Genomic DNA, 20,628 nt, shown 5'->3' with positions numbered 1-20,628 from the left:
AAGAATGATTAACAATCTTATTTTGTTGTAGCAACGCCGGTGAGAAATTGAAGCTCCTTGTGAGCGGAAAAGTGAAAAAATCCTCGATGCTTTAAGGACATGGACAAAAACAACTTGTCAGTCAATAGCTTGGCCAATCGTAAGGCTTGGATGACAAGTGCTGTTTCTTTGGGTTGGTTAGAACAACTCAACCTTCAAATGAGGTATCTTGTTATGCAATTGTTTGATATAATGTAATAAAATTTAGAAGGTACAGAAATCGATATCATATTTTAAGTTCTGGGTATTCGAGGATGCATTATAATAATACTTCCAGTATAATACTCCTGTATTAAGGCAAATGAGTATTCTGACATGCTGTGTAATATGGCATATTGTATCGATCCCGTACGATGCTGGAATTATATTATAAGACATTTTAGCTCACAACCCATTTCACGTTTTCTGACACGCACAGGTCGTAGGCTTTGGTAGCTTGCAGACCAACCGCAAGAAACCAAGTAAAAATTTTGTATGTGCAGGACCAAAGGTCTCTACGGCCAGTTTGCGTGCGATCTTCTACGGTGCCATACACAAGCAAGTGACGCGCAAGTCTCACCCACAGGTTTACTAATATTCCCCCCGTAGACTGCCCGTACAGCGGGTTGTGAGCTAGGCTTTAAATAGAGTGTAAATGAACTCCATTTTTTAAAAATGGAATGAACTCTATACAAATCTTACCTTTTTCAAAATCATATATTTTTCCAATAAAGTTAAAAAGTTTTTTTGCTTTTTTTTTAGAAAAAAAAAAATCTCTTTTGCTACCTGGTATTTGGGCGTCTTGGACTTGCTTTTGTCATTCTTCCAGGAGATTTTGATCTATTGAGACAAAATTAGTTATTTTATTAATCATTTTTCACACAAATATTACCAAGTACACTGTAACATAAAATTATATCAAATAGTCAAGCTTAATCCAATCTGATTAAAATACAGATCTATATTTCGTTTCGTTTTTTTATACTTTCGATGGCCTACACTACATGAAGATCTGACCGATTGTAGCGATAGGTCACGTCAGAGGTCATACGAGCAGCTTTTGACCTATGACATCGGATATTTGATTAACCACTCAGCATTGATGTTACTAGTAGATTACCCACAGTTCTGTGCAAAACATGCCTAAAGCTCGCCGTAACAGACCGTTTCATTGGCTAATCCCACACACCATTCATAACATGTCAATGATAACTCTTCCAGACCCTAGTGTACTAAGTGTAGTAAAGACAAGTAAAACGAAATTTTGAACTATAAAAACGAAACAAAATAGGATCTGTGTTTTAACTAGATTGAGCTTAATCTTCTATTGATCTGATGAAAAGTATGAGAAAGCTTCGGTTAATTAAAGGAGCTAAATCGCTAATATTTGGTACCTAGAAATTGACACAAATGTAATATGAATGTATATAAACTGATTTACATTCAATCGTTTCCGTTTTTACTCTAATTTCAAATCAGTTATGTTCGGCGAAATACGCCAGAAATCTCAATCGATTGGCAAACGCTAGCATCTGATTATTCCAGACTATCTCGGTAGTATTTATTGCGCATGCTCTACAGTCTGAATATGGCATCACCATTTGACATGACTTGTGGAATATGTCTAGCCTCTTTCTTTGAGTCCCTTGTTAAAAATGGCACCGAAACGCTTTCTGGTACACGATTCGTGTACCAATGGTAAAATGTTTATTTGTCTTAAATATTGGATATCAGAAGCCCATCTTTTCCCAGTAAGATCACAACATCCATGTTGATTTAAATTGACAAATAAATCGTGTTTTTAATATGTGGATGATTGATATTGAGTTAAAGACTTTGCTACTTTAAATTATAATAGTACTTACTCCTCACACTGTTGTTTATAAAATAGTCTCTCTTCTTTCAATTTTTGTACGAGATTCTTCTGTTTAGATAGTTCATCTAATAGCTCAGTCTCTCTATGATCTAATTGTTGTAATCTATTTTCAATACTACCACTTAAATCGATCTTACCTGTAATTGAACATATGTATAAGAACTCCAGATTATCAGATATACTGGTAATTATCATTGCAAAATTATTATCAATTTTTTAAATATTTTTTAGTAGTGGGGTTAAACAGGCCATGCCTGTTCCCCAAAAATCCCATTCATTTAGGAGATAAACACCTCCTGTTTAGAATTTAGAGGACTGTTATTGTCCATTTGATAACGCTTAAAGTTAAATCGAGCGCCTCTAAAGAAAAATTTAAGCGGTATCAAATGGACAATAACAGTCCAATAAATTCTAAACAGGTGTTTATCAATAGCACCCAGAAAATATTCATTCGCAGTGAGTCATCCAGGAAATTTAGAGGACTGTTATACTCATTTGACGCCACTTTTCGACCAATCAGAATCCAAGAAATTTCTATTTTGGGCTACACTTACAATTATAAAATGAAATGAAATGAAATGGAGTTTAACGTCCTACTGTTCTGCTCCTAACTTGGGCTAATGAAGACGGGCATACGCCATACAGTGTGCTATGAGGGAAATTTTGCCCGGACAGCGGCACTACGGCCTACTCTTATATCGAATTCCAACTGCCAAGGGATCTTTTACGTGCACGCCAATGTGTACACGGGACCTCGGTTTTTCGTCCCATCCGAACGACTAGACAGCTTTCCTTGTCAGCCCCTCCGTTCTGCACCACTGACAAGGGAGAACCACGCCGGAAAATCTGGATGAACTTTCTCGGCCAATGCAGGGATCGAACACCCGACCTCCAGGCTAGCGAGCTAGCGTCTTACCCACTTAGCCACGTGATCCCCGACTTACAATTAAGGTATTGTTTATAAGATAAATTGACACAAAGTACAAATAACCATGCTTCTTCCCACAAATAGAAAAGAAATTGACACCAAGAAAAAATAACCCATTAATTCTTACCAGGAACATTAGCTCTGTTTTTTTCTATCGACATTATAGACAGATTATCTCCTTCTATTTTTCTCTCTAATTTCTCCATTTTCTGAATATAAACGAAAACAATTTCAATAATATCCCTATTTGACGTATCAATGTGCATCTACATTATGATTTTTACATAATATGTGTATATTTTAAATTTTGACTTTTGGAAAAAATAGTGTTTGTTCTTACCAAATTCATTTTCTTTAGAGTTGATAATAACTGTTTTCTATTCATATCTTCATAATCTCCTATTTGAGAAAAAAACAACCTTATAATTCTTTAGTCTTGTGTTTCTTTGAATTAAAGCATCAGTTTCTGTCAATCAGTAGTTTATTCCACACTACTGACAGGTAATGATTATAATTCGATGTTTACAATTAATTTGGTGATTGTGGAGTACATCAGAATTTACATAGTTCATAACAACATATTTGTCAGTAGAATTCTAAGGTTAACTGCAGAAGGCATGATTAAAGATGTTGACATCTGCCGTTTGGGAGTATTCTGTAGGATAAAATATCAGCATCTACATGTACAATATCTAATATATAGAAAACTGCTTATTTCTAAACAATAATACTTACTAGATGAGACATGACCATCTACACCATTATTATCATTTTCTAATTCTTCCTTTAAACTTCTGTTTTCAGCCTGTAGCTGTTCATTATTTTTACTCAATCTAATTATTGTTTCATTCAAGGCCTTCACTTTAATATTATCTTTTCCACTCACAGATCTAATAAAACATAACATATCATCTCTGATTTATATCTATTATGATGGTAAAATTCTCAGATCATTATAAAATATTGAAAATATCGGAATTAATCTCATTTGACATAAAATGTCACTGATCGTATACAGGATAAACATTAACACTTCAAGTTTATTGTTCATTCAAGGCCAAGATAGTAGTATCAAATTAAAGATACATTATTCTAAAGCTAAATTTGCCTATTGCAGGTATTTCTTTAGGCCTTGAATGGTACAGTGGATTCTGTCACATCCAACATCTGAATACTATGAGATTCTGTGAAATGTCCCGATTTATTTCCTTATTATTTCAGTCTTAGCTTTGAGTAATCCGTATTCTGAATATTCCGAATTACGACATCAATTAATCGTCCCGTCACACAATTTCCATTGAATCAACATTGTATAATCCGGCCTTCAATCGGTGGGTGTGAAGCCACAAAAAATTAACAAGCCATCACTAATCAATTATCGGTGAGATTAAAACTCACTCGCGTAGGTCTTTGTTGATTACTTTGATAATTTTATAATCTCTTGTAAGACAGTTGTGACAAATACTCAAGAATACCCACGAATTTTCCCACGAATTCAGTCGTAAAAATATCCCTAGCACGTGAATACCTAAGTTTGTTCACCCTACGGATCTATCCGAACCGTGTGACACCAAAGACAAGTGTGCGATCAACTGAAGATGATGAAGAAGATAAATTAACAAAAGACTTGACCTATTCAAAATGCAAAATTAATGTAATAAAATTTTGAATGTACAGAAAGGTTAATCATTTTTAAAGGGAATAACGTTCTGGGGATTCAAAGCTACATTATAATAATACTTCCGGTTTTCGAAGTTACAATAATACTTACAGTTTTGAGAAAACTGAGTATTCCGACACTGCGTAATCTGACATATTGTAGCGATCCCGTACGGTGTCGGATTTAACAGAGTCCACTGTATATAAATTATCAATTAGACATTTATTAACATGACAAGACCATAATCAACTCTCAATACCATCGGATGCTCAAGATTTTAACTAGATTAGAACGGTTTGGCTATTTAATGATTTAATTTAAAAATGGAAGAGCGAGGCTAAGACTCAAATTTAACAATTAGTCTGATGAATTCTAAACAATGTGTTTATCAATATTGTAACCCAATATTTTTTACATTTCTCTTGAAATTGGGGTTTTTTTTTCACAATTTTTGACAGTTGTTTAGGGGGTTTAATGACAAATTGCATATTGTTTTTGATAAATATCCATATACCGGCACTCCCTTGATCATATAGATATATCCTCTTTGGCATATTGATGCAGTTGTTACATTCGTTTGAACACTTTCAACGCTGTCATTTTGAAGTTGTGATTTTTACTTTGGCAAAAAAATGCCTTTGAAAATTTAATTGTAGTATTTTTATTCACTTACTGAAAAACTTGGCGTTTGATCAGTCTGATAATGACAGAATGGCCACAGCAAAAATTATTCATATTTACAAATATTAATCTTACCGAGCAGATTTAGGAATGCCAGTTTCCTTTGAATTCTGAAGACGAGTTATTTCTTGATACAGGACTTCCATTTGACATTTCATTTCATCAATTTTTGTCACCTTTAAATCACCTTGTAGTTTTCTGATAAAAGAGCATATGATAAAAAGTATAATAAACATGTGTCAACCATGAGAAGTGGAATCAGATGTTCAAGAAATAATAAGAAGAAAGATGTCTTAAACATTTGTTACCTTAGTTTGTCATGGGTGTGACAAACTATGTCATTTCAGGACTATCATATCATGGTTCAATTTCATTTCATTCACTCACTACTTGCGCATAGGAGAACCTGGATAAACCAATGTGGTGGGACAGGCAAGCCTAAGCCTTGTAACCTACAAGCGGGGAATTGAAACCATGCCTCTGGACTCTATGACAGACCTTATGATGCAACGCACACACGTTAACCATTCGGCCATCCAACCGCCACATACAGAAAAGTCAGGTAATACCATATTAATATTATGCAAAATAGATAATATAAACTTACGCATGTGATGCATCTTTCTCCCTTAGCTGCATTTCTAATTTAAGAATTTTTTGTTTTAAACTATGTATCACGGCACCAGAATCAGCTTTTCTATCACCCATTGTTCTCCTTAATTCTTCACTCTATCAAACAGAACATAGAATATATTGATACATTTCATAGTGAAATACAAATTATGAATATTAATTATAATTTGCCAACAAGCAAAGCATCATTTGCCAGACAAAATAATTTATATCATATAATCATTAACTTACAATTATTTGCACCTTGAAATTGTGTGGGTTTTTTGATACTGTAATGTGTTTACTATTTATACAGAATAATTCATAAAATACATCCTAATGTGTTTACTATTTATATATGAAGTAAAATGACTACCTTTGCTGGATTAAGAAGACCTTCCAATTCTTTATCCTGTGAAATATAAAGGACATAAATTGTCAACAAACGTCAAAAAAACTTGTGATTTGCTATAAATAACACAAATCAACATTTTTATTTGGTAACATTTTCAAATCAATGTAGTTTAGTTGAGGACTAAAACAAGCCAGAATACATGATAAATATACCAGGCCAAATAAAATAATATTCTTGTTCTCAGATACTCTCGCATCAATTAAAAGGAGCTGCACAACCTGTTTTTATTAACTACCGCATGTAACTTTTTTCCCCGGGTTACAGAAAGTAACAATATAAAAAATAAATTGAATGAATCCAGAAATGTACCATATGCTCAGTTATCAAATACCCATCCCTGATTAATGTTACTGACAATCAAAAATGATACTAGATAATCATACATTCAACAATGTGATGAAATAAATGAAATGCCTTGAAACATGATGCTTGACAAAATAAAAACGCAAAAATAACAACCTCCATTCTGCATCAGATTTTTCCAAGGATTGTGTGAGAACCATAAAAAAAAATTTTTTATGGCCTTACGAGACTACACACAATCAAAAATATCTTTATTAAAAACCATTTTGGTCAAAAACTTATTCAAACTGATCAATTCTAACTTAATCTGATATGTGCATTTGTTTGTGATTTCTGCATATTGTGTCTTGTCCGTAGATTTGTTTTGTGTAATTGTTTGTGTGTTTATTGTTTGTGTGTTTATTAAGTCAGTCATTCAAAGCTTGATTTCACACAAACATCATAAAAAATAAAGTAATAAATAAAGGATTTCTTTTTACTAAGATGTCCCTTATTGCATAATAATAAGTCTTTAAATTAATACTGTACATACTGGTAGAGTGGATTGGCATAAATACCTTCTTAATCTTGTCTTCTTCTAATCTCCTAACTTTTGCCTTCATTGTTGAGTTGTCTTGACTTAAATTACCTATTTGCTGAAATACAAGATAAACAAACTACATATTTGGGAAAATGATGGTACACTATCCAGTGTTAAGAATAAATCAAATATAAATTCATAATTATTATATCTAAAATAGACAACTGTATCTTAATTAAAACTTACCTTCCTCAGCTCTAGGACTTCATCATAATATTCTTCTTGTGTCTTGTAGGCTGGTGTCCCAGCACCACTCCTACCTGTTAAAATCACACAAATTTACAAATGCTATCAAACTAATATAGCTTAAATCTTAATATCAGTATAAATATCTTTGTTTAAAAATGAAGAAAATTTAATAGTTCACAAATATTTATGTAGCCCATTCTATTAATTCTAACTTTTGACTGATTTGTGTCATAAGCACATACATATAATCAGTTAAAGGACACATAAGATGGACAAGGAAACTTTTCGGTGCGTGTAGCCAATGGTTACTATATGCACTTTACGGCAAATTAACACCAATCGGATTAAAATTAATTCAACTATCTTCACTCAAAGTCGCAAATATAGACCTCCCGTAAAAACGACGTTGTTTATTCCTTAATTACCTATATACAGCTGGTGTGTGTATTCATTAACGCCTGACTGATTCCTTAATCCCCTAGTTAAATAAAACAACTGACTACAGAATAATTTGTTTTGTAATTTATTTTAATTTAAGATCCTATTTAGAATTTGTTTTATAATGTCCCGCCCTCTCTTCCCCGAGTGAAACGGTACAGGAGTAAAAGATGTGGTCATGCAAAATGTATCAGTTTAATCACTCACCAAACACCATCAGGAACTCCATGTATGATTACATGTATTTGATATTCCTGTCCATGAATCCCATGCAATTTTCACGCAAAAATTTAACCTGTTACTACACCCGTAGTATGCATGGAACAGTACATGGTAATTAGATTCCCGGATATGATTGGCTGAGAAATGAGGGCAATCTATTGTTATGCATAGTCATCGGAAAATTCCATATTCTCTGTGAATTTCAAATGGAGTTACAATAAAAGTTGTTTTTTGTGTATAGAAATGGTTATTATTATTATTATTATATATAGCTAATAATGAATATATTGACAAATGACTGGCATCATTTGTATTTCTGTACTTATAGAGAATAGTTTGGGATATCAAGTATTACGGGATTATCCAAATTACCGGTAAATGCTCTAATTGCTTGGGTCGTCTTCATTTGCACGTGGCTTATTTCGTTTGTTCGTTCTTGGTGTTTAACGTCTGCTTCCACATAAGTGGCTTATTTAAACAAAGGCACCTTAAATATAACTACGGCATGATACAGCATTTAAAAATCAATCTAAAATGTTCCAATCACAAATGTCTAATCTATAACAACGCAAGACGATAATTTGGTGATTATGATTAGGCCAGTCACATGTTAATTGGACTGAGAGTGACAAATACACACTTGTCAACTGGTGATATATTGTACAGACAGTGATATATTGTATAGATAATGTATATAGTATGTGTAGTGCCTGTGACGTCACCAGCCAATCGACCAGATTAAGGATGTAATTGAAAATTTGAAAACCGTGTTTGGCTTTCGGATACTTAAACCTTAATAGCTGAATTAATTTTAATCAGATTGGTTTGAACTTGCCATAAAATAGATATAGTAACCATTGGCTATAAGTACACGCAATTAAGATTTTTCATCTTATGTGGTCTTTAAGATAAGTTTGAAATATATATACTTGTAGCGTCTGGATATTTCTTGGCTTTTTCTACTCCCATCATTTGTCGTAGATGATGACTGGTACTATGATAGGCCATATTTAAATCATTGTTTTTCTTTAGACCAGTAAATGTGTTTCTACCTGAACTCTCAGTACTGATACCTATAATAAACACAATAATATTATTAGAAGTTATTTACCGGTAGCTAAATCAAGATGTAATACGACAAGAAAACTGTGACATACTTTAAATCCCAGAACCATGAAAATATACAGACCTTCTAGTTTATTATAACGTTACAAAGTATTTTTACCATTATTTGTTATTTTTGTGTGTCCTGCAGAAAATTAAATGTAATTCTCTGTATTTCCTTAAAGTTCATTGTCTCAGTATAGGTAATAAGTTTAATATAGATAACTTAAAGGATAATAACTCTTTTGATTGCAATCCAGAAATAAAATGGTGATCATTATTCTAGATTGTGTTTACCTGTACCAGTTTTACGTAATGTATCAACCCAATATTCTATAGGTGTTTTATGACGTGGTGAACCACTACCCACTAAAATATAGAAATAAAATACAAACTAAAATAAAATACTCTCTTTTAAAGTTGCAATTGCAAATTTTCAAGTTATATTTTTAAAATGTATTAAAATAAAGCCTTAAAATAGATGGTATCCATAAACAGTCCTACCTTGTTAAAGAATAATCCTATTAATCCTATAATTCGCTATTGCCAGCTGAGAAATTGGCAAAAATATCATTTTTAACTTCAAATTCCAACGTTCGAAAATGGCTGCCCCATGTTGTCAATAGCAAAACAGGGGAGGTAATTGTGTTATTTCCTGTGTCATAATTTTTAAGGGTGGGAAATAATGCCCATGATCGTATAATAGTGATTTGATAACCTATTGAGCAAAGACATAAATATAATTATGTTTTGACTTTCTTAGAAAATTTGAAATTCTCGCTTTAACTTAAACTAAAGTTACATTATGTGAGATTAGATAAAGAGCTGGCAGTTCTCATTATGATAGTTAAAAACTAGATAATGTAAAGGGAAGTTGCTGAAAATTCCAGTCAAATTGATCCACTCTTAACAAAGATTTTAGTGATTGAATTTTCAGCCTAGCCTCGATCATCATTACTAAAGTCGGTACGATAAAAAACATAGTCTCGATTATCCATTTCATGATCAAATCATGAATGAAAGTTGAGCAGCAAATCTGATCGTAATCCAGTAAATATCGCAGGCTAGCACTGACATCGAGAGTTGATTATGGTCTGGATAAGTTAATTAATGTCTAATCAAAAATTTAGATAACATTTCAGGCCTAAAGAAAGACCTGCAATGGGCAGATTTAGCTCTTGCATAATGAATGTTTAAATATGTATTATGTAAGATTTAGATAAAGAGCTGGCCATACTTGCAACAATAATTCAAAAATAGATAATACAAAATGAATATACTGAACATTTCATTCCAATTACTTTATTTTGAGAGAAGTTATAATAGTTTGAAGTTTTGACAAGATGAGGCACAGATTATTTATTATCATAACAAGACTTGTTATTCAAGACTTAGCCTTGATTGGCCATTTTCAAATTAAATCATTAAATGGCGACCATGTTTTAATCCATTTAAATGTCTGCCATCCAATGGTCTAGAGTTGATTATAGACTTGTCATGTAATAAATGTCTAAATAATAATTTATATAACATTTGAAACCAAAATAAAGACCTGCAGTAAGCAGATTTAGCTCTTACATAATGCACTATTAAACATACTTATTCTTTTTTAAATATTAATTTACAGTTTTGAACATAATAAGTATATGACATACAGATATGTCTATAAATATCTTTTCAAGCCAGAAATTTTATTCATATATAATTGTTCACATTTCATGTTATCGTTTCTCTCCACTGTATGATCTGAAAGGATTTTTAAACAAACTGCCTTCATTATTAAAATTGACAGTTCATTTCAATTTCATATAATGTGCTTGTAGACTTCTAGAAGACACCGTTGATGTGTAGAAAACAGATCAAAATTGATTGCTTGCAAGAATAGTAATTAGTAATGTAAGTTAGGGGTCTGCAAGTGTGATGCCCAAAAGCAGTCATTTCTATATTGAAACTTACAAGCTCCTTGTCTTTTCTTTAAAGCTGTCATCCACAAATCGTGACCCGTTTTACCAGCTAAAGCACTGTTTGGTCGAGCCTTATTAGGAGAACCTTAAAAATAGACAAAATATGTAAGGCAAAATAATAATATGTGTATCTTTAGGAATAATATCTAAGATGTGTAAAGCATAATATTATGTATAATATGGAGGTGTGTCATAGAAAGTATGGTATATTAGAGAGTCTATGTATATTAGAGGTTTAAAGTATATTGTGTATTATACTATGAAGACTATGTATATTGGATGTGTATAGTATATTGGGTACTATAGAATGTAGACTGGATATGTACAGTAGATTGTGTATTACAGTATGGAGACTATGTATACTGGATGTGTATAGTATATTGGGTATCACAATATAGAGGGTGTGTGTGATATAAAGTATATTAGCAATGTATATTAGATGTGGTAAGTATATTCTGTATTACATTGTATAATATATAAGTGTGTGATACATAGTATATTAGAGATACTATGTATTAGATGCAATATAAATATAAAGTATATCAAATGTGTAAAGTATAATGCATATTGTATCATAGAGGTCTTTGTTATAGGGTATAATATCATCTTCAATAGAAGGCTTGAACTTGTTTTAACTACGTACATCTTATCAAGGGCTTCACGTAATACCCTGCATATATTGGCACTAATTTTGATTGGGTACAAACCCAGCTTGTGAGCCTATCAGATTCCTTGGTCTTCAAGGTTCGTTCAATGTCAAGGTTTCCGCGGAAGGCGCAATATAACAACATCTGATTGGATGCTACTGTTCACATGTCTGTAGATAACACAGCTATAAGTTCGGGAATTGTGAATTAATCTAGCAACGTCCAGTCGTTGCTTCAGGAACATGCTAGTATATTAGCGAGTCTGCTTATATAAGATGTGTAAAGTATATTGTGTATCATAGTATGGAGTGTAATGTATATTGTGTATCATAGTATGGAGTCTATGTATATTAGAGATACTATGTATAATAGAGGTATAAAGTGTATTATAGTATAGAAATGTGTGTTCTAAAGTATATTAGAAATACAATGTACATGTATATACATGTAAGATATACTATTCAAAAAAAGTAGGGGATATTTGATTTTGGGGGCATAATACTAAAATATGCAAATGACTACGAAAAAAGTCACTATAGAACCTAACAGAAGAAACATTTCCAGTTACATGTGATGCCCAAACGCACCAATAGCTACCGCATGGAATGCAGGTGATGCTTGGGATCATCATGGGGGTCCAACCCAAGATTTGCACGACTCTGACTTTGAATGTTACAGTCATTGTGGCATTGAATTCCAGGGTGGAAACATCAGTTTAATTGTTTTAGTGACCAGAAAACAAATTTTGATATGCGTCGGCTTACCCAAAATGAAAGGTTACGTGCCCTTGGCATGCTACAGATCGGCACAACACAGGCGGTTGTGGCGCGGACGATTAATGTTTCTCAGTCTGTCATAAACAGGCTATGGTCCAGATACCGTGATACACAATCTGTACAGGACAGACCACGCTCAGGTCGACCAAGGGCGACAACTCAAGCCCAGGATCGATTTATCCGTACCTTGGCCTTGAGAAATCGTGTCATCACAGCAAATCAGATCAGCGCTCGTCTTCAAACAGACACTGGTGTGAGAGTGAGTGGCCAGACGATTCGGAATCGACTGCATAGGGGTCACCTTCGCGCCCGACGTCCTCGCGTGATCCCTTGTTTGAGAGATCATCACATTCAGGCAAGACGTCGTTGGTGTAGGGATCGTCAACACTGGGATAATCGACGCTGAAGCAATGTGATGTTTTCAGATGAGTCAAGGTTCACTGTTGATTTTTTGGACAGACGTAGGAGGGTGTGGCGTCGTCAAAACGAGCGCTTCCAAGACGTTAACGTCATCAGACATGATCGATTTGGGGGTGGTTCTGTTATGGTGTGGGGAGGCATCACTGTTGCTGGAAGAACGGCTTTACATGTTGTTGCAGGGCGTGTTACAGGCCAGTACTACCGGGACAACATCTTGGCAGTCCATGTTGTGCCGTTCGCACGACGTCATGGCCGCCGTTTCATCTTCCAGGATGACAACGCAAGATGTCACAGGGCCAGGATCGTTACAGGTTACCTCCAACAACAGAACATCACCACATTACCTTGGCCAGCACTAAGTCCCGACCTCTCCCCCATCGAGCATGTCTGGGACATGCTTGGACAGAGGTTACGTCAACGTCAACAACGTCCTGCCAATGTCCAAGAACTTGCTGCTGCGTTGCAACAGGAATGGGACAATCTGGACCAAAATGACCTTAGACGTCTCATTAGGAGTATGCCACGTCGGATCAATGCTTGTTTGGCAAACAGAGGAAGATTTACCCGTTACTGACTTGGTTGTGATGCTGTGGTAACTTTGCTGTTTGACCCCGGGTATCATTTTACCCTTATAATGGTCAGTCTGTGCCTTACTTAGTCTAACGATCATTTGGAATAAATCGATGAATGTGAACTTCATTTCATTTTGTCATTTGTTTCTTCGTCAGTTTCATTAGGTGACTTTAATAACACTTAAAAATCAAATATCCCCTACTTTTTTTGAATAGTATATGTAAGGTGTATTATAGTGTAGAGGTGTGTTATATACAGCATATTAGTGAGTCTATGTATACTAGTGAGTCTATTTATATAAGAGGTATAAAGTATATTGTGTATCATGGAGATGTTTTTTACTTCCAGAAAAATAGTTACCAAAATGAAAAATATAGTATATTATTTGCATTTTATTTGCTTTATCATACCACAAAAACTAGTGGAAAGTAAAGTGGGCCAGAAGGACAACCCTACTTTGCAAACGATATTAAAGATGTAAAGTTTATTGCATATTTTCATAGAATAATATGATTTTTTAATTAACTGTTTATATTTATATCAGCTAAATATGCCTATTTACTAGTATGTCATAATTGTGAGTTGTATAAAGAGTAATATAAAAAAAAACGTTACATGTGTATATCCCTTATAATGTGCGACATAACAGAAGTTGTGTTTGTTATCTATCTATCATGCATCTTATACAAACAATTGACATTTTTGTCAGTAACTTTTGTACACATATGTCATTATTATTTATAACATTTTACCTGGTCGTCTACTTGATTTTTTAGTATTCTTTCTTGGAGCTACAATTAATAAGAAGCAAAGATATCTTTTAAATCAAATCATGGGACTTGACAAGAAGAATTCAACTGACTAAAACGTATCTATATAATTTATATCATAGTAGAATATCCCCAACAACAAACTTGACAAGACTGTGTTAGTTTATTAAAGTATATATTTCCGCACGCGTTTCGGGCGTTCGCCCTTTATCAACTGGTTACAAAAATAATCCTGTTACCGGGTATATATAGACAATAGAATTATTGCGCATGCGCAAAACGTTGAGGATTATTAATCCCTATACTGGGATTATAAAAATACTAATGATATAAATTTAGACAAATTAAAATCATTAATGTACAGTTGATAAAGGGTGAACACCCGAAACGCGTCCTGGAAATATATACATTAATTAACTAACACAGTCTTGTCAAGTTTGTTGCCGGAGATATTCTACTTTGATATATCTACAAGGACTGGTTCCTGTCTTTCCCCGGATGCATCACTGAGATCCAAACTTGCCTGTACTGTCATAGGAAATCTTTCGCCCTTCGGTTCCTATCGAGTGTGGGGTTTTATCGTCTCTATCTTGGGATAATTTAGATCATTCAGATTTATGAATGGAAGAAAAATATAAAAATACTTCTGATGCTATTATATAAGAAGCATGAAAACAAAAATAAGTTGATCAATGTTATTTTATTCAAACAGCTCAGTATTTTATGGTTTGTAATTTGGATTAAGAATAACAGATTGCAGTCTAATAAAATTTTCAAATTTATTGCCCTTGAAACCGTAACAAAACAAACAGTGAGTTTTTGATAAACTAAGCTTACTTACCTGTTCTTATTCTGCTAGCTGATTTACTTCTTGATATCTAAAATAATAAGAAACCAATATAACAGTTAGGTGGTTGGAGTTATAGCTAAAAAAATTATCTCCCGAAACTTAGACAGCCATGTCTTAAACACCCATATCTCAGACAGTCAAGTTGAGGATTAATTAACACAATAGCTATAATGGAACAGTCCTAATTAGTGTACTCCACTCAGTTGACCACAAGATGTGTTTATTTGAAAATCTTTAAATTATTTTACTGAAATAAAACCCCAAAGCACTGACATGTTTCTTTGTTTTGTGTTGGGTCTAAGTGCTGTATATGAGTAGATGCATTATGTCAGTACAGATGGATTAAGGAAAGTGGAATTTGTCACATCGCTGAAAAGCACACCACAAGTCTTTTTTGGTGGGTACCTCTACAACCGTAACAAAGTTTTTGACAGACTTGCACACACTGGGGATGCGGGGTCGCTGCATGCTCTGGTAAGTGCACTACTATTGGCGACTATTATCGCAATGTCAGCAGACATGTCCATCCCCCAGAAGATGCTGAAGACAAGTTCATCAGCACACTACGCAAGTCTACTATGTGTGCTATCATATGTCAGTGCTATTGAATTAAGTGTGCTATAATATTATATGTGATTTATCAACAATATCAATAAATGAATTATCTTGTATTTCTGTTGGACTGTTCTATTATTTAGCAAAGGTAACAGCATCTCAATATGCTGTGCACTCAGTGGCGGTACCAGCTGTCGGTGATTGGAGGGGCAAAGCTGGGGCAAAGTCCAAGGTTAAGGGGGCAAAGGCACGAGCTTTAACTAGGGGAAGGGGGCCTCCCCCAGAAAATTTTGAAAAACAGGTTGCTGGAAATGCAGCCTGGCAGTATTTCAGGCACTGATCGATGAGGTGAAGTGTCAAACGAACGGACTTGTGAATCACGACGAAGCCCACTCAAGAGCGTCAAAGTAAGGAGTCCTCCCCCAGAATATTTTAAAAATAGACTGCCGGAAATGCTGTCTTACAGTATTCTGTCAGGCACCAATCCTCAAGATAAATAGATCTGACCAGATACCGTCCGTCGCTTGATCACTAGTTTATCCGACTAGAGAACAAAATGTCAAACGAACGGACTTGCAAACCTCAACGAATTCCCCTTGTGAGCGCCAAAGTAGTGAGTCCATTGGGGACCTCGCCAAGAAAATTTTGAAAAATAGACTGTCGGAAATGCTCTACAACATGCAAGTTTATGACTGAGTGGGGATGTGGGATTTATTCACCGTAGAAGGTATTGATTACCGAAACGTATCACAAATACTTTTTTTTATTTTCTAAAATTATTGGGGGGGGGGGGGAGCAAACAGAGGGCAGACCAGATTAATGGGGGGGGGGGGGGGCAAATGCCACTGTGTGCACTTAAGGTGTCTTAGATACTAGGTGGGAGGATACCAGCCCAAAAAGTGCCATGGTAAAAGCTCCATAAAATATTTTGATCAAAAACTACCTTAAAACAGTAATAACAATGGATCAAGTCCATAACAAATTCAATGTGTGTAGTACCATGGGTCTTTTGTCAGACTTGGAAAGAGAGAGGGAGAGAAATGGGGTTTAACATCCACTTGACACAGACTAGATCATTTTGGGACTAACATATGGTTTTAATTTTATTTCAATAAATCACTTGCACGTAGGGGTCTTTAGCAGTGGGAGGAAACCGGACGACCCGGAGAAAACCCAAGAGGTTGGACAGGCAACCCTACTATTTGTCATGTACAACCGGGAATTCAAAACCAAGCCAGTTGACTCAATGACAGGCCTTATGATACGGCGCACGTGCTAACCATTCAGCCATCAGACGTGGAAAGCAGGCCGTCAAATCCGGTCGCCACATCCTATGCATGGCCCATGCACTCTCTTCTTACTACCGTACATAACTTAATAGCCTTGTGATTGTCTATTATTGTCTCTGGTTATATTCGATTCTTATTCTCTTCTTAGGACTCACATTGTGTATATTTTTATCCCGGTCTTCTACTTAAGACGTTTGACTTACCACGAATAACAATGCATCAGGTCGTTTTTACATTTTATATCAAGCATTGATTAGCAATGTATGTGGGATGTACTGATGAAGTGAGACGTAGAAACATATATATATTTATGCTGTGGTAAGATTATTCCTGTAGGTATCGTCACCTCAGATCATTGTATTATTTCTATTTAGATCAGCTGGAATGCCTGGAATACCGATTAAATATTCATCAACTCAATATCTGGTTAACAGATTTGTTGGATGTTCTTTTTAAACTAAATATATCCTTATATGAGAGACAGAAGAAATGCTCTTTTTTGTGTCAGCAGCAGTGTGTTTTTCGCAGTCTGCCGAACTGTCATCCGAAATATTCTGATTGACATTGACAGTTTCAAGCTCGGAAGCCATTTTATTTAAAGAATAAAAGAAATATTATCCTGACGATTTTTCAATGTAAAATATCAATTTAATTTTCAAAGGACTGAGTAATCAGTGATAAACCACCTCTTCGTTACTATGGCGACATATATTGTCACGTGCAGTTTAACTGTATCATTCTGAGTAGGGGTATCCTTACCGTTATAATATCTTTTATAATTATAATATTGTGGATGCTTTCTTCGTGGGGGTATGGGACCAGACTATATCAAAGCGTAGCCAACACGTGTATGATAACGATTAATATTATTCAGTGAAATGTACTTGACACATGAGACTAATGTTGGTCAGTTGGTCCTTTGCGTTAAAAACGGCCGTCTCAAATTCTGTTGTGGAATTTGGAAAATGGAATAGATCTAATATCGGCACTTGTTACAATTTGATTTCTTCTACATTTTTGGAGTATTTTGAACAGATTTAACGTGAATTGTGATCAAAAATGAAAATATCGCATTATTTTTTAGAATTATCGCGATATGTCATGATAAAACAATATTTGAGATTCCAGATGATAATTTTATCGCCTCACCTAATTATTGCGATATATCGCCATCCCCGGGGTATCGCGGCAACCTTAATGAGATAATAAGTATGTGAATCCAATAATTATTTACAGATATAATATAATGCTACCATTAGTTTAAAGAGAAAAAAATCTATCAATCTTATTACATTTGGACAAGTATAGTCAAGAGTGTCCGAGCACTGATCCAGTCATCTGTCTTTAGAATCTAGGTTGTAGCTATTCAAAATGTCATTCTGGGATTTAAGTTTATTCAACTGACATTCCAGGAGTTTATCAAGTTACAGTAAATTGCCAGGCCACCCTTATTGCAAGACCTCATGGATTTCTACTAGGACAAAATGTTTAGATGTGTGAAAAGTGTTAACAATTAACATGTATAATTAGGTGGTAATTAAACAATGACAATGAAGTATAAATGTCCAACAAATCAAATCAGCCGTAAAAACCTGAAAAAATTAAAAAGTTATAACATTTAACAAAAACTGGTGGAGTGTGTACCAACATGAGTCTGCACAACATTGTCTGGTGTAGTAGGGGGGTTGGATGGCTGAATGGTTAGCGTGCACGCGCTGTATCATAAAGTCTGTCATTGACTCGACTGGCATGGTTTCGAATCCCCGGTTGTACGTGACAAGGAGTAGGGTCGCCTGTCCAACCTTGTGGGTTTTCTCCGGGTCCTCCGGTTTCCTCCCACTGCTAAAGACCACTGCACGCAAGCGAATTATTGAAATAAAATTAAACCATATGTTAGTCCCGAAATGACCTAGTTTGTGTCGAGTGGACTTTAAACCCCATTTCTCACTCTAACTCTCACGTCTGGTGTAGTAAAACAAAATTTAGAATCAAGATGCCATTGATAAATATAAAACTTGGTTGTAGAGCAAAAATAAAATATAATAAACATGCAAAGTAATAAAAGAAATCTGTTGTAATGATAATAGCTGTATTGTGTTTGTAAGATTAATGTAGTTAATTTCAATAAGATTTCAATAACAATAATTTTATTTTCAACATTGTACAACTTAAAACATACCAATGTGTCAGTTTCTTCATAATCATCAGATTCATAATCATCATTATTCTGAAAATAAGATTTAATAATTACATACAAAAGATTTACCATACCTTCAATTTTTCCATATTCATTTAAATTTCATCAACAATATGACATTTTCATTACGCACAGGTTCTAGTATTATCTACCCAAGTTAGTATTATCTACTCAAGTACAAAGTTGGGACATACATATGTCACAGCATGAATTTTCCCACTTGTCACGACAATACAGAAGTAGATACAACATATATTGTATTACATTATTTGATTATAGGTTACTCTTATATTGCATTAATAAAATAGGATAGTTTGTGCAGAAGAGATCTTATCCATTCTAAACATAGAGTATGCCTCACTCACAATGTCTTCTCAACTTGTGAAATCATAAATAACTTAAAATTTGATTAATACCAATGTCAATTACAGAGGATAAGATCTGCTGAAGCTGTCAAATAAGAATCTAAGACAAAAGCATCATGGGCTGTACATACTCATATATAATTACAGATTTTAATATAAAAAGAAATTCAGGACTTAATTACCTGAATACGTTTCCGCATTTTAAAGACCTAATCTACAGGTATGTCCTCGTGTCTGAACCGGTCTCACAATAAGCAGCATATATGAATGTCATGCACAACCAGTCAATATGTTATTGAACACCTAGCTTCATTAGTTACAACAATCAACACCCATACACGCTAAAAGCCAGTGTTCTTGGGTCACAGATTCATAACTAGATTGTACCCGATGATGGAGGATTGAAGTTTAAAGTAAAACGAATGAAATTGTTACTATTTGTGTCGCTAATTGGGTCAATTAATAAACAAACGGGCACCTTGCCAGTAAACATTGCAACCATCAATAAACATACATAATCTCCAACAAAACACTTAGCCAATGAGAATCTATACAAAGTCTAACTTGCTTTGGATGTTCATCCGTGCTTACAGTTTGATGAACCTACAGCAGGTCTATCTATTAGCGTTTTTTTAACTGGCCGAATAAGATATTTTACCTAGATAGGCCTACATTATGTTTTAAATAAAACATAGAAGATTAATAAAAAGATAATTTAATATTGAATAAAGAGTAATACCATTGGGTTCCCCCTGTGACCTCAATTACCCCCAATTCCCATACCGATGATGTATATGAATCCAGTTGAGGGCCAATATTCGCAATGATGATAAACAAAAAGATTACATGTCATTTCTGTCCGAAATGTACTACACAAAACACAAAAAAAAATAAAAAAATCCTGAAGTTATCCTTATCACCGACAAGGCTAAGAAAAGCGACCGACAATAAGGAAATATGTTAAAGATATGGCACATTCAACAAATCATAATTATCCAAAATTTAAATGATTTCATAAATGACTGATAAAATTATGGATAGTTAAAAATTGGAGAAAAACGATATTATTAATCTTAAATCACCGATAAGAACATTTTATTGTATGTATTTTATAACGCCCGATGGATAACATTATAGAGAGTTGAAACAGAATGGGTGTGTATTATCATGGTTAGAGCGATTCTAGTTCTTTTTCA

At 34.3% G+C, this 20,628-nt stretch overlaps 1 protein-coding gene across 4 annotated transcripts in view; it reads right to left on the bottom strand.

The window, feature by feature from the left end:
• Window positions 1-19,952, bottom strand: part of LOC126811801 (IQ domain-containing protein E) — a 28,794-nt gene extending 8,842 nt beyond the window's left edge. For 3 of the 4 annotated variants that reach the window (XM_050537719.2, XM_050537722.2, XM_050537723.2), the window contains exons 1-17: window positions 19,911-19,952; window positions 19,050-19,097; window positions 15,018-15,054; window positions 14,159-14,197; window positions 10,983-11,075; window positions 9,324-9,395; window positions 8,852-8,995; window positions 7,260-7,333; window positions 7,051-7,128; window positions 6,152-6,187; window positions 5,771-5,892; window positions 5,239-5,361; window positions 3,558-3,712; window positions 3,163-3,221; window positions 2,950-3,031; window positions 1,884-2,031; window positions 805-858 (exon numbers count right to left, since the gene is read on the bottom strand). In XM_050537719.2, the coding sequence (XP_050393676.2) occupies window positions 805-858; window positions 1,884-2,031; window positions 2,950-3,031; window positions 3,163-3,221; window positions 3,558-3,712; window positions 5,239-5,361; window positions 5,771-5,892; window positions 6,152-6,187; window positions 7,051-7,128; window positions 7,260-7,333; window positions 8,852-8,995; window positions 9,324-9,395; window positions 10,983-11,075; window positions 14,159-14,197; window positions 15,018-15,054; window positions 19,050-19,097; window positions 19,911-19,934 (1,388 nt within the window). In that variant the 5' untranslated portion in view covers window positions 19,935-19,952. Of the gene's footprint in view, window positions 1-804; window positions 859-1,883; window positions 2,032-2,949; window positions 3,032-3,162; window positions 3,222-3,557; window positions 3,713-5,238; window positions 5,362-5,770; window positions 5,893-6,151; window positions 6,188-7,050; window positions 7,129-7,259; window positions 7,334-8,851; window positions 8,996-9,323; window positions 9,396-10,982; window positions 11,076-14,158; window positions 14,198-15,017; window positions 15,055-19,049; window positions 19,098-19,614 lie in introns of all 4 variants that reach the window. The other variant, XM_050537721.2, reaches the window with a different exon arrangement.
• Window positions 19,953-20,628: the final 676 nt, after the last annotated feature.

The sequence above is a fragment of the Patella vulgata genome, chromosome 2 (genome assembly GCF_932274485.2).
Source record: "Patella vulgata chromosome 2, xgPatVulg1.2, whole genome shotgun sequence".
Lineage (NCBI taxonomy): Eukaryota > Metazoa > Mollusca > Gastropoda > Patellidae > Patella > Patella vulgata.
The sequence above is the reverse complement of the archived record's forward strand: the minus strand, read 5'-3'. Positions and strand labels throughout refer to the sequence as shown.